The 14,293-nt window shown below is 38.2% G+C and overlaps 1 protein-coding gene across 1 annotated transcript; it reads right to left on the bottom strand.

Moving 5' to 3' along the window:
* Positions 1-6,114: 6,114 nt before the first annotated feature.
* Positions 6,115-13,997, bottom strand: LOC128508475 (butyrophilin-like protein 3). The gene is made up of 9 exons (XM_053479821.1): positions 13,875-13,997; positions 12,210-12,272; positions 11,718-12,060; positions 11,473-11,633; positions 11,266-11,397; positions 11,056-11,151; positions 10,481-10,609; positions 6,816-6,842; positions 6,115-6,726 (listed from the first exon to the last, which is right to left on the bottom strand). The coding sequence occupies exons 1-9, from the start codon at positions 13,882-13,884 to the stop codon at positions 6,185-6,187; spliced, it is 1,503 nt and encodes a 500-aa protein (XP_053335796.1). The 5' UTR covers positions 13,885-13,997; the 3' UTR covers positions 6,115-6,184.
* Positions 13,998-14,293: the final 296 nt, after the last annotated feature.

Here is a 14,293-nt window from a genome sequence, read left to right as displayed (position 1 = left end):
AATATTTCTAGAGAAGAGATTAGACCACACTTAATCAGCTTTAAGAAAATCACTGATTACGATCTTATAGTTAACAAAGTGAGAGTTGGTATCTGATACTGATGATGGAACATGTAGAAGGTAATGAATAATCAGACTGACCAGAAGAAGCCTGATGGCTAAGAGATAGAAACAGTAAAACCCATCTCAGTGATCGAGCTGTAAAGAGAAGAAGAAGGAAACACATTTAATGTGTGAAAGAATCCACTGGAGCTCTAATATTATTTCTGTAAATTCACTTGGTTGGAGTTTGTCATACTGCACTGTATGTTTATTATTGGCCAAAACTCAGTATTGGTGCTTACTTTATTTTTATTTTCTTTTTGTGATGGTATACATATAATACATAAAAAAAAGTGTCAAAGAAGCTACTTCTGAAGTTCATGCAACATGGAAGTGACCAATTTCACTTTCCTAAAAGTTTCAAGTAGTTAACTTTAACTGTTTTGGAGAGATGATTTTATGTGGGCACTAAAAATGACCATTTTTTTGCGTTATACTGTCTCGCTTCAAATAATAATCATTTAACATGTATATTATTCATATTTCTTTATGGTATAAGATTCTAAAAGCATATGACCTGAAAAAATTGTTGCTTAAATAGTTTTTTGGTAAAAGTTTAAAAAGCAAAAAAAAAAAAGGGTAGTGTCCGTAACCATGTCAATAACAATATACACAGGATATATGGTTAATATTTGCCCTTTATGTTTGTTAGATCACATTGATAAATTAAAGTGCTACTCATTTTTTGTAATAAAAAAAAGAAATTCAACAGATTTACAAATTAAGGAAGGTTTTTTTTAACTATTAATTTTTATTTATTTAAACTTAATTAGAAATGTATCCTTTCATGTAATTTTACACAACACAAGCTGAACCATGTGAGTATAGACAACACATCAGCCCCACGGAACAGACTGCATTATCATACCAGCCTATATGTGGCAGGTTGACGCTCCACCTACTTACACCTAATTGGTTACTCAATTTATTGGTTGTCCCATGATGGAGCAGTGGGAAGGTACAGTATATAAGTATGGTGGCACGGGAGCTTTGTTTCATACAGTAAGTCCCGCCCCTTGGCCTTCATGGCATCCCTGCAGTATCCAGGTATGTGGAGTGAAGTTGGGTGGGTTGCGTGTGGTAGATTGCAGCTCATGGTAGTGTGTTTTCTTTAGGCCGACACATTTACTGAAGCTCGGTTGCTGGCATTGGCCTGAGGTTAGCCCTCTACAGGTAGGAGAGTTGGTTGTAAGTGCTGTAGTTCTCTGAATCTGTTTAAATGTTTAGCTGCATTTGTCTATTTATTCAGATTGTTCTCCTGCAAGTTTGTTTGCTTGCCGGATTGGGTTCCATGTAACGACGGAGTGTTAGGGCCAAGATGAGATAAAAAAAAAAAGGGTTGGAAGGAGAGGAGCAAGGAATTTCAGAGTTTAAAACTCGACGGTTTCGCAATGAAAACTTGAAGGTTTTGAGAAAATAACCTGAAATTGGAGAGAGAAAAAAAGAAAAAAAGTTGTGCTATTGCTTTGTAGTTCCTGATAAACAAAGGCACCAATACATGTGAAAAACATTGCTATTAATTTATAATTGATAAAGTGGGTTAATTGACACAATATTTTTCCACCAATTATGTGATTTAGAACATATAAAAGCATTTGCAAATGTATACAACCCTTAGTCCATTTGGGTCCAAATTTGGAAAGAGAGACAGTGAGGAGCCACGCATTACCCGTTCCCTTACAGGTGCTGACAACGCTTGGTTTCCTGGCAACTGGTTCTTTCCAAAGGGAACTGGTAGACCGCTCGGGGTTAAGCCAGTCGTCTTTAAGCTGTGCAATTCCAGCTGTATGGGACGGGATCATCCGCATGTCTAGCAGGTATATAAGGTTTTCATACCATGCAGTTGACCAGCCAAACATTAATGCGCAATTTGCAGCAATCGCCGGTTTTCCTAATGTAATCGGAGTGATCGACTGCACACACACTGCTATAAAGGCGCCATCTGAAGACGAATTTGCATTCGTGAATCGGAAACATTTCCAATTAATAAATGTGCAAATAATATGTGATGCTCAAATGCGCCTAACAAATACTGTGGCAAGGTGGCCTGGGACAACCCATGATTCATTCATCCTCACAAACAGCATGGTTGGGATGAGGCTCCAGGGTGGCAGGGTGCGCGATGGGTGGCTTCTTGGTGAGTTATGTATTTAAAGATATTATTCCAGCTAAGTTTTTTTTTTTTTTTTTAGTTATTAATTCCGAAGAACAAACTTGCAAATAACACAGTTTTTCTCTGGTCTACCTCCGATAGAAGCACCTCCAATTCACATTATGTGAAGTTTCTCTTCTTGCTTGTTTTTGCAATTTTTTTTTCGTTTGGTTTTGCCAAAGTTGAGTCATTAACATATTTATACGGAGGAGGAGGCAGGGAGGGGTTTTGCGCTCGTGCACGTGCGCTCAATTTCACGTTAATTTGGTTGGTACAAAGAGAATATGCGTGGGATTCCGCGTACGCAGTGTTTCATACATTAGATTTTTTTACTGCGTACGCACATTTACAGCTTTGTCCGTACGCAATGTTTTAGTATGAATTTAACGCAAGTCTTTGTACATGAGGCCCCTGGTGATTCTGGGCTAAAATAACCCAAGTATTTCCTTGTTACTCAAGCCAAGAGAAAAGTAAAGTTTGATTAGATCTTCCACTTCAGGCATAGGGCACAACAAGTGATGTCTGACGAACCTTGGGAAGTGTATATGCGGTTTCCGTCCTAGATGGAAATTTTTTTGTTTTTATCTCGAAACTTTCGGGTTTTTATCTTGAAAATTCCCTGCCCCTCCCCTTCTAAGTCTTTTTTATTTATTTATTATTTTTTTTATCCCATTTTGGCTCTAACGCTTCGTTGTATCATGAGTACTTGCATGGTATGTTTTTTAAAGATTATTCTAACTGTTTGATAACCGTGGGGTGTCGGCTGGGCTGCCCAGATTGTAATTTGGTCATAGACTGGTCAGCCACATTCTATGTGTAATTATTTTCTGTGAAGTTGTGGCTGTGTGGGAACTGTTTTGCCTGGGAGCTAACTGCTGCTAGTAACTCTTTTTAAACATCTTTTAGTTGTGCATTTCCTGTAGGAATCCTTTTTGTTTTGGTGTGTGTATGCGTGTACATGTTTAGTTGTGTTTTTGATTTCTTTTTTATATTATTTCTGTTTCGTCTATTGTTTTTACCATAACATTGGGGTTTTGATGAATTGTTTCCTTATTATGAATTATGTTTAAGTGTATTGGTTTCTCGTCTGGTTTTTCTTTTATTAAATGGGCCTCTACCTGTGTGTGTGTGTGTGTGTGTGTGTGCCCCTCACAACACATGAGGGGCGGAGTTTTACGGTGTATGCGGTGCTTATGTATTTCTTGCACTTTATGCAGTTATATTGTGTTTTTCTTTCCATTGTGGGTCCAAACACTTCACTGCACTCCTTTTCGTTGCTGCTGGCCACGACCTAAAATAATAACCCCAGAGTTGTCCCACACTGTCCTGATAGTAGCTAGCTTGTCTCTCTGCTTATGTGGATGTTTTCCAGAGACACTGTTGCATTAAAATGTTCTCTGCTAGTTTCTGCATCCAACAGCAATTCTGTGTATTTTATTTTAGACCTGAAAACTCCAGCAAGGATAAAAACCCCAAAGTGGGCATGTAAATGGGTTTGGTCCATCTGCTTTCACCTCGCTTCAAAAACACACCTTTCCTTAGTTAATTAATTAATACAATATAGAATAATTATCTGTATGGAATTGTGGAGAAAAAGCTAAAAAAGGAGACTTGATGTCCTGCACTTGAGTAACTGCCATCCCTGTTGTGATAAGGAACCACACTGGCAAAGTTATATTTATTGCATTCGGCCTCCAACTTCATTTCATTCACAACTCCAACGTGTGAATGAAAACAAAGGATATTGCACAAATATACTGGTAATCAGATATTGCACTTGGAACTTATTTTGAGTTGTGGGAACAGTAGTGTCATAAAGTATTATTGAACAGTCACTACTGACAGTCCCTATCCCGTAATGAAAACATTACAGAAATGAGTTATATACTTGTATGGCCATTGGGAGAAAAGATCTCCTGTGGCGCTCTGTAGAACACCTGGTCATGATCAGTCTCTGGATGAAAATGTTCCTCTGGTCGGAGAGAACACTGTGTAGCGGGTGAGAAGAATTGTTCAAGACTGTGAGTCCAGATTTGGCGAAATGGAATTAAATTTGAGCAAATAACGATAAATATGATAAAGGTTGGTTCCCACAAGACAGAGACTGTGTAGGGATGTGAGAGCAGATAGGTGTCAGTGCATAAATGTTTCAGCAATGGTGTATGACAGTGTTTGCAACCTTGTAAGGGACAACAGGGCCAAAACACAAAACTTACACTCTCTCACACATACACACACACACACACACACACACACACATGTGTAATATAAATGTGTAGGGGTGTACAGGGTGTGGTCACTGAAAATGTGCTGGAATGTGCTCCTCACAGAAAATGAGACAAGGTCAATGAGTCCACTATCTACGGTCAGTTCTGCCTCGAGCGCCTGATTACCGTAAAACCCCGAATACACGCGCAGTGGGGTTTATTATTTGTTTGTTTGTTTTCTAGTGAAATTCTCACCAACACCATCAAGATGACGATCCTGAACACGACAACCTGCTGATTATTATTTCCATATGAAGTGATATTAGTGAGTGAAGTGTTTTTCCCGCCCTTTTCTCTGTTGTGCTGAATGAGTTGTGTAATGAAGCGACATGACTTATCTGCAGTCCCACCTCACCTTTCACACACAACACAGGAGAGAATAAACAGCACTAAAGCATTCTCTTACCTGAAATCATGGCAGTAGGGAACACTGTGTGTCAGAAAGATTCACATCAACCAGGAAGAACTCAATCATCTGGAAAGTGTCCATTAAACTCCTACAGATCATCTACACTCACTGGACTTTCAGTTTCACAAGCAGGTGTAGAATTACAGTCAGTCACCTTCAAGGAGGATCCAAGGGCCAGGTGGCGCTTTATATTTAATAATATTAATAATCATAATAATAATAATAATAATAATAATAATAATAATAATAAATAAAGAATAGGTTACAGTTTATTTAAAGATCTTTATGGAAACTTACATAAATTCCTTCTCTTAATTTATTATGATTTATTAATGTGTAGTTTGCTGATGTGCTATAAAATGTTCAATATAAAGTAGATTTAAATGATATAATTTTGCATAAAACATGACTTTTTAAATGATAATGTTCTTGTGTTACAGTGATTTACTCCACTGCTGATGTTGAGTTCTGAGCTCTGATTGGTCAGAAGGTGTTGATTAGTGTGTAAGGTCTGATATGACAAAGGTCTGGCAACCTTTTCCAAGGTGTACACCCGTCTCGTGCCCTAAATCTCCTGGGATAGGCCCCGCCCTCGTGACCCTGAATACAGGATGAAGTTGTGTGAAAGATGAGAGTGAAATTCACACAGATAATTTACTCACAGTTCTCATGTAGTTACACACTAAATAGAAAAATGAGAATAACTATTACATACAGCATCGTATCTTTTTAAAATATAATTTGCTTAAAAGTTTAATAAAATTATTCACAAAAGTTTAAGGAGCAAAACTAAACACTGACAGTAACACAGTGAAGGTTAAACCTTTATAGTTTAGTGTAATATAAGTGAAGACATAACTAGATGTGTTTCTGTGTCTACAGTAAAGTCTTAGTGAAGGTAAAGTGTATTTACAGCTGGGAGGAATCACTTGATAACTGTGGTGTGGGGGATTTAATGAGGAAGACGACTGAGACGATTCTATATAATCTGTAATCTGCAGGAAAGACTTAATAATAAATAAGAGAAGAATTCATTACAGACTCAATCAGGAAACATTTAATTTACATTTATATTAAAATATTCAGTTGCTCCATGTGTTAAACACATGACTTATAAACCTCATTATATGAACTTTACAAACAAATCCTTTCCACACGTCTTATTAGGAGTGTGTTATGTACAGTATGTATACACACTTTATATTAATACATTATAAACTCACACATCATCATATTACAGATGTCTTTATTCTCCTAAATAATCCATACAGGATGAGGGTCTCTGACTCCAGGGCTGATCAGAGGACGCAGTGATGTTCTGACGTCCACATTAGTGAAAGTGTAGATGTGTGAGTGTGTATTAATATTATAAAATGACAGTGTGTGTGTATCACAGTCTAAAAACACTCCCACTGCTGTCAGCTCTTTATTAACGTCTGGGAGTGAAATCAGTTTTCCTTTTTCTCTGATATAAACTCCTTTATCTCTTTTATTAGAAACTTCTCCTCCTTCATAACAGAGAACCCAGAACCCATCCTGTGGTCTAAACTGGAACTCTTTCTCAGCTTCATCACTCGCTACACCAACAAACCAGGAGAATTTTACTATTTTCTGTGACTCTCTCAGTTTCACCTCCCAGTAATGTTTACCAGCCTGAAACCTCTCTTTACACAGAGTGAAGATTTTAACATTATCAGGAAGACCGCCCGGGTAAACGTTCGCAGGAGTTATCTTCACTTCCTTTCCCTCGTATATTAGAGACTCTGGAGTTTCCTCTGGGTCGATGCTGATGTTCACTGCAGAAATAAATGAGATTTTTGTTATTATTATTTTACACTTCACACTTACAGGAATACAGTAATGTTCAACTGAATTTATTTCTCACCTTTGTATTGTTTCACTTGGTCTAAATCTGTTAGAAAAATAATAAATAACAGTAAAGTACAGTGATGAGTTTATAAAGTCAGAAAAAGGGAATAAACACACACACACACACAGACACACACACACACTGGTGTTCCGGTTCCTTCTGAGTTAGTTCTATCTGTAGTGTAAGGTTTATTATTTTTATCCATAGACGTCTTCTGTGGTTTAGTTCATCTCACTTTATGTCTGTTCATCTACTGTTCCTTAAATATTTACAGTAATATGTAACTTACTGTAACTGATATCTGACGTGGTGAGAGTGGGTCTGTTATCTGAGGTGGAGTCAGCAGGTCCAGTCTCTGAAATGGAGGCAGTAAGTGTGAGATTAGAACTGGTGATAGTGTGGATGAGATGTGAGGTGGAGGCAGCAGGTGTTCTTCTGGAACTCCATTAATCTACACTCATGTATCTGTACCTGGAAGGTGTGTTTTATCTTCCAGTGTTTCAGGATTCTGATGTTCAGATGATTCCTGCTGACTGACCTCTGCTCTCACACACACTATAGAGAATTAATAGAAACACAGTTAGAGATTTTCTAGGACGAACCTTTTACTGGTTTTGTGTCTCAGGAGAAGAGATGGAGGAACTACTACAGTTTAACTGGAATTCTTTAAACCCTACCAACTAATTCACTGTTATTATAAATTAATAAAATACAAAAAGGTTCTTGTGGGGTTTCTTTAGGGTTTATTACATAATAAAGCTTTCTGAAATACTTTTACTAGAAACCTATTTACTTAAAAAAAATATTTTTTTGTATTTTCTTTCCCCCAAACCTTAGAAATACACATAAAGAATAGAGTGACACACACACACACACACACACACACACACACACACACAGGACAGGCCTGGCTATCTGGGTTGGTCATAGCTGTTGAGTGGTTTAGATCCTGATAACACAGTAACTGATTACCAGTTGATTAATATTACATCATTCAAATGGGATTTGCTTCTCCTCAGTACCTCTCTCTCTACATCTGTTTATCTACTGTTACTTAATTATTTACAGTCATATTTAACTTACTGTAACTGTTCTCTGACACGGGTCCAGTGCATCTGTGATTTGCAGCAGGGGTGGTATTAGTGGTGGAGGCAGCAGGGGTGGTATTTGTGGTGGAGGCAGCAGGTGTGGTATTTGTGATGAGGGCAGCAGGTGGGGTATTTGTGGTGGAGGCAGCAGGTGTGGGATTTGTGGTGGGGGCAGCGGGTGTGGGATTTGTGGTGGAGGCAGCGGGTGTGGTATTTGTGGTGGAGGCAGCAGGTGTGGTATTTGTGGTGGGGGCAGCAGGTGTGGTATTTGTGGTGAAGGCAGCAGGTGTGGTATTTGTGGTGAAGGCAGCAGGTGTGGGATTTGTGATTGGGGCAGCAGGTGTGGGATTTGTGGTGGGGGCAGCAGGTGTGGGATTTGTGGTGGGGGCAGCAGGTGTGGGATTTGTGGTGGGGGCAGCAGGTGTGGGATTTGTGATGGAGGCAGCAGGTGTGGTATTTGTGGTGGGGGCAGTAGGTGTGGTATTTGTGATGAAGGCAGCAGGTGTGGTATTTGTGATGAAGGCAGCAGGTGTGGTATTTGTGGTGGGGGCAGCAGGTGTGGTATTTCTGGTGGGGGCAGCGGGTGTGGTATTTGTGATGAAGGCAGCAGGTGTGGTATTTGTGGTGGGGGCAGTAGGTGTGGTATTTGTGATGAAGGCAGCAGGTGTGGTATTTGTGCTGGAGGCAGCAGGTGTGGTATTTGTGATGAAGGCAGCAGGTGTGGTATTTGTGGTGGAGGCAGCAGGTGTGGTATTTGTGGTGGGGGCAGCAGGTGTGGTATTTGTGGTGGGGGCAGCAGGTGTGGTATTTGTGATGAAGGCAGCAGGTGTGGTATTTGTGATGGAGGCAGCAGGTTCAGTCTCTGAAATGGAGGATGTGAGTGTGAGATTAAAACTGGTGACAGTTGATGAGATTTGAGGTGGATTCAGCACGTTCTTCTGTAACTCCATAAATCATCTACATATTTGTCCTACAAGGTGTCTTGTGTCTTTCATTGGTTTAGGTTTAATAGGTTTAGAGGTTTTATAGGATGTTTCTCCAAATACAATGCCAAAATTATAAAAAAGTTAAAATAATAAAAAATGTAAAAGTAAAAAAGGTTGTATACAATTTAATTATACAATGTGTAAAACACATTTACCTGTAGGTGGAGCTGTTGGTGGTATTTTTGCACTTTGCTCAGGTGTTTGATCTATATCTATTTATATAAACAAAGAAAAAACAGAAAGTCTCAGTGAGACAGACTTTAAAATTTTCTTAAGATAAAAAGATGATAAGATAATAAATTGGGTTATCTGGGTTATCAGTTAAGTGTCAGAATAAACTCTGTTATTCACTAAACCTCTCCTCCGCCATAATCATTACATTCAAAGTGAAGCCAGTGATCTTTCATTCACACACGAGTGATGGGTTTCCTTCCCCTGCACTCTGTAATGTACCGTCACCTTCTGTAACAAGATCAGGTTCATTCCTTCACCTTCTGTGGCAAATCTCTGTACATGAAGCAACCAGGAACAAATTCAGGAAGAGATCAAGCAGCATGGACTGAGTGAGTGACACCAGAGTACTGCAGACGTCTGTCTGACTCTATACCCAGACGGATCAAGACAAAGAATAAAGGACTTTCATCAATCTCATCTTAAAACTGTGTATAATATTGAAGTTAAATCACATGTTAAATATTAAGGCATAAACATTTCTAAAGATGAGATCAGGATGTAAAAACATAATGTCTGGGACAGATGGAATAAATGCAAAAATACACTTGAGGTATTGATGTAGAGAGATTTTTTCTTGTTACAGAAGGTGACTGTACATTACAGAGTGCAGCGGAAGGAAACCCATCTTGTGTTTAAATGAAATAGCGCTGACTTCGCTTCGTTTTAGCAAATAACAGATTTTATTCTGACGCTTAACTGACACTGTGACTAAAGTATACTCCGGGACAGACCGCAGTAATCAGTTACATTCTTTGTGATATACACTTCCTGTGATATCCCGGGTGTGAAGACCTGAATTTTTTTTCTACTTTTACATTCCATTTCAGCATTTGACAGACGCCCTTATCCAGAGCGACTTACATTTCATTTTATATCTGATTAGGTAAGGGTTAAGGGCCTTGCTCAGGGCTGGTTGTGGTGGGGTTTGAACCTGGGACCTTCCAGACCATAGTCCAATGTCTTAAACACAGATCTACCCGTCCCCTACCTGAATGTTAATACCTGACTTTTGGCCGCCTGATTTTGTGATGTTGAAAAATAATGATTACTGTATTTTTAAACAGCTTTTTGGTACGGTCAGTATTTTTGCATTTGAATTTTAAATGCTTTAATTACATTTTCTTTTTATATATTTTTATATATTTTCATTTAAATTATCTGACTACAATAAACTGCAGTGCCAACAATTTCAAGCACTTAAATGCTGTAAAGATTTTTTTCCATTTAGGTCAAATTACAATACAGAACATTTTTATTGTGTCATGTTTTTGTCCAGTTCACGTAATTCAACATGTTATTTAGCTTTGAGGAATTTTGCCTCTGTTATACTTCCATAGTGTATGAAGTGTATAGATGAGGAGATGTGACCAACCTACAACCACAGTGTGAGGAACTGTACCTGTAGATGGAGCGTCAGTCGGATCCTGATTCTCCACACGGATTTTATTCAAAGGTTCAGTTTCTGACTGAGTTCCTGCTGTTTTATATGTAAATAAATCTTCTGTTATTATCACTCATTTAGCTGGATTTTATTAATTCAGTGAATTTTACTCCAGCACCTACCTCCTGTACTTTCTGTCCCTTTTCTCCTGGAGAGAATCAGACCTACAGCAGAGAGAAAACTCTCCTGTATTAGACAGCACAAAGACCTGATAAAGACCTGATAAAGACCTGATAAAGACCTGCTCCTCATCTTCCAGCTCTTCTCTCTTTTACTATCTACAGAGACTGTATAGTTACAGTGTGACAAGACTTCCTGTATAGTCTATTGGACTCCATCAGGGGCTCAGTGATGCTCCATCAGGACGGCGTACTGTTACACTTAATACTGTTCTCATCTACATACATGTGTCTGTCTCAAAGAACAACTTCTAGTTAGTGTCAGATTTGTTTTCTATGTTCCTCTTCCATAATTCAAATATTATTGAGTCAACTTTTGCATGACACCTTTTTTACGTAGCACACAATACACTGCAATTCCGACGACACACAGCACCAGAAGAACGGGAATGATGATGATGATGATGTATCCAGTCAACGACTCTGCACACATAGACATCAACACAAAATAATCATCAGTCTTTTCTTCAGTTCCACCATCTACACATATCCTTACATATGGAAATGGTTTATTTCAGTAATAATTACCTGTGTCACGTGCAGGGACGTGTAACATTATTCTGTCTTCTTTTCTCTCCTGATCAGACAAACCCACAGAGCAGGAGATCCACTCAGACTCAGAGGGAGACACAATCAGCCACGAGCTCACATCTACAGTCCCTACAGAGTCTGAGGATAATAAAAAGTGCTTTGTTATTTCTGTTTTTAGGATCTTTAATGTAAGTGTAGATGAGTAGATCTTACTGTTGGTGAACGTGTCGTTACTGAGATGTTTCAGATCTCTCCCATCTTTATCTGTCCAGGTGATTGACGGCTCAGGAAGCCAACCATGTGACTGACAGCTAACATTCACCTTCCCTTCTTCTGCTTCATGTATGGAGAGAACAGGAGTGGATCCCACCACCATGAGAGAGAGAGAGAGAATTAAACAGACAGAGACACCATGAACATTTAATTTTAAAAATAAATAAATGCACTAAGTGTTACCTCTCAGTCTGAGGGACACTGTGGCCTTATCGAACCAGATATCACTTTTCACATGACACACATAGTCTCCTCTATCTGTTAGCGTCAGGTTCTCCAGTTTCACAGAGACGTCTCCTTTCTCCAGATCTCCTAACAGGAACACTCTGCCCTGGTACTGAACATCTACAGGACTCTTCTGGATCTCTGTGTCTCTGTAGAACAGAGCCGGGGTGTCATACATATTGGGACGGTACCAGCGCACTTCCATGGGTCGAACATCCATATTGTTGGTGACAGCACAGGGCAGAGACACAGAGGAACCAAGGAGCCCTGAGACTGGAGACTCAACCTTCAGTGAAAAATATTCTGGAGGAGAGATTAAAAATCACTGCTTATGAACTTTATAACAGTTAATAGACTTTATGTGAGTATTTGTTAAAAGTGAGTATAGTCTAAATGCCTTGTTTTAGTATCTTTATGGCAACCTTTAATGAGTAATGAATAATCAGACTGACCAGAAGAAGCCTGATGACTGAGAGACGGGAATAGAAACAGTAAAACCCATCTCAGTGGTCGAGCTGTAAAGAGAAGAAGCAGAAACACATTTTATGTGTAAAATAAGACATTAGACCTCTGATATTATTTATGTTAGTGTTAGTCTTTCGACTTCTCCTGTTGAGGGGTCGCCACACCAGACCGTCCGATCCGCACAACAACTTGGCACAGGTTTCATCCCGGATGCCCTTTCTCACACAACCCTCCCGTTTTATCTGGGCTTGGGACCGGCACTGCATCCAGTTTATTAGATTTATCAGTTACAGTGCACATCAATGTATATCAGTGGCCAAAATGCAGTATTAGTGCTGATTTTATTCATTTTTATTATAGAGAAAGTAGCTTCTTTGGCGTGTGCCAGTTTAAGCAACATGGAAATGACCAATCTTACTTCACTAAAAAGTTGCTAACTTCAGCCGTTTTGGAGATATATGATATATATGCTATATGATATATGTGCCCCAAAAATGTCTATTTGCTCTACCACTGTCTCGCTTCAAACAATAATCATTTAAAGTACAAATTATTCAAATTTCTTTATAATTATTGATACTCAAATTGGTGTAAATTTCTAGAAGCACATGACCTGTAAAAAAGTTGTTTAAATTGTTTTTTTTGTAAATGCTTTAAAAGCAAAACATCTGTAGTGTCCGTAACCATGTCACATCCATGTTGCTTAAATAATTTTTAATTAGTATTAATATTGTAATATAGTATTAGTATTAATTAATATCTTAATAATTTAGGGTTTAAAAAATAATACACTTTTTCAGGTTCACATCTTTTTTAAATGTGAAATCTAAAATGGTCAAGTACCGCCTAAATGACAAATTTAAAATTGTGTGTAACAAAATGTGTAACAATGTGTGTTAAAATGAGGAGAAAAAATAAAAATAAAGTTACTATAGCAAAGACAATGTGCTGTATAAACAAAACCCAGACCAGCTGATCCTGTGTACACACACACACACACACACACATCTTTACCAGACGATAATGAATATTAATGACTATTATTAACACCATAAATTAACAAAACTATAATAAGAACTATACAAAAGACAAAAAGACACCATAAGGTGCACGTGCAGGACACAATGTCCATACTACAATACTCTGTTACAGTGAGTAATGTTAGTGGAAGTGAATTCTCCAGGAGATGAGAAACAGTAAAGATAGACAGAAGTGAGACTTTCTCTGTTCTGTGTTACACTTTAATATAAAGTCGTTATTCTCTTTAAACACACTTCTATATTTGTATAAATATCTTCTGTGTATCTGATCAGTAATAAACTGCACGTGACAGAGAGTTTAACCGTCAGTTCTGCCTCGAGCGCCTGATTACCGTAAAACCCCGAATACACGCGCAGTGGGGTTTATTATTTGTTTGTTTGTTTTCTAGTGAAATTCTCACCAACACCATCAAGATGACGATCCTGAACACGACAACCTGCTGATTATTATTTCCATATGAAGTGATATTAGTGAGTGAAGTGTTTTTCCCGCCCTTTTCTCTGTTGTGCTGAATGAGTTGTGTAATGAAGCGACATGACTTATCTGCAGTCCCACCTCACCTTTCACACACAACACAGGAGAGAATAAACAGCACTAAAGCATTCTCTTACCTGAAATCATGGCAGTAGGGAACACTGTGTGTCAGAAAGATTCACATCAACCAGGAAGAACTCAATCATCTGGAAAGTGTCCATTAAACTCCTACAGATCATCTACACTCACTGGACTTTCAGTTTCACAAGCAGGTGTAGAATTACAGTCAGTCACCTTCAGGGAGGATCCAAGGGCCAGGTGGCACTTTATATTTAATAATAATAAATAAATAATAATAAGCATAATCATAATAATCATCATCATCATCATAATAATAATCACAATTATAATCATAACCATAATAATAAATAAAGAATAGGTTTCAGTTTATTTAAAGATCTTTATGGAAACTTACATAAATTCCTTCTCTTAATTTATTATGATTTATTAATGTGTAGTTTGCTGATGTGCTATAAAATGTTTAATATGAAGTAGA

Source organism: Clarias gariepinus, chromosome 20 (assembly GCF_024256425.1).
Source record: "Clarias gariepinus isolate MV-2021 ecotype Netherlands chromosome 20, CGAR_prim_01v2, whole genome shotgun sequence".
Taxonomy (NCBI): domain Eukaryota; kingdom Metazoa; phylum Chordata; class Actinopteri; order Siluriformes; family Clariidae; genus Clarias; species Clarias gariepinus.
Note: the sequence above shows the minus strand (reverse complement) of the source record. Positions and strands in the feature narration are given on the sequence as shown.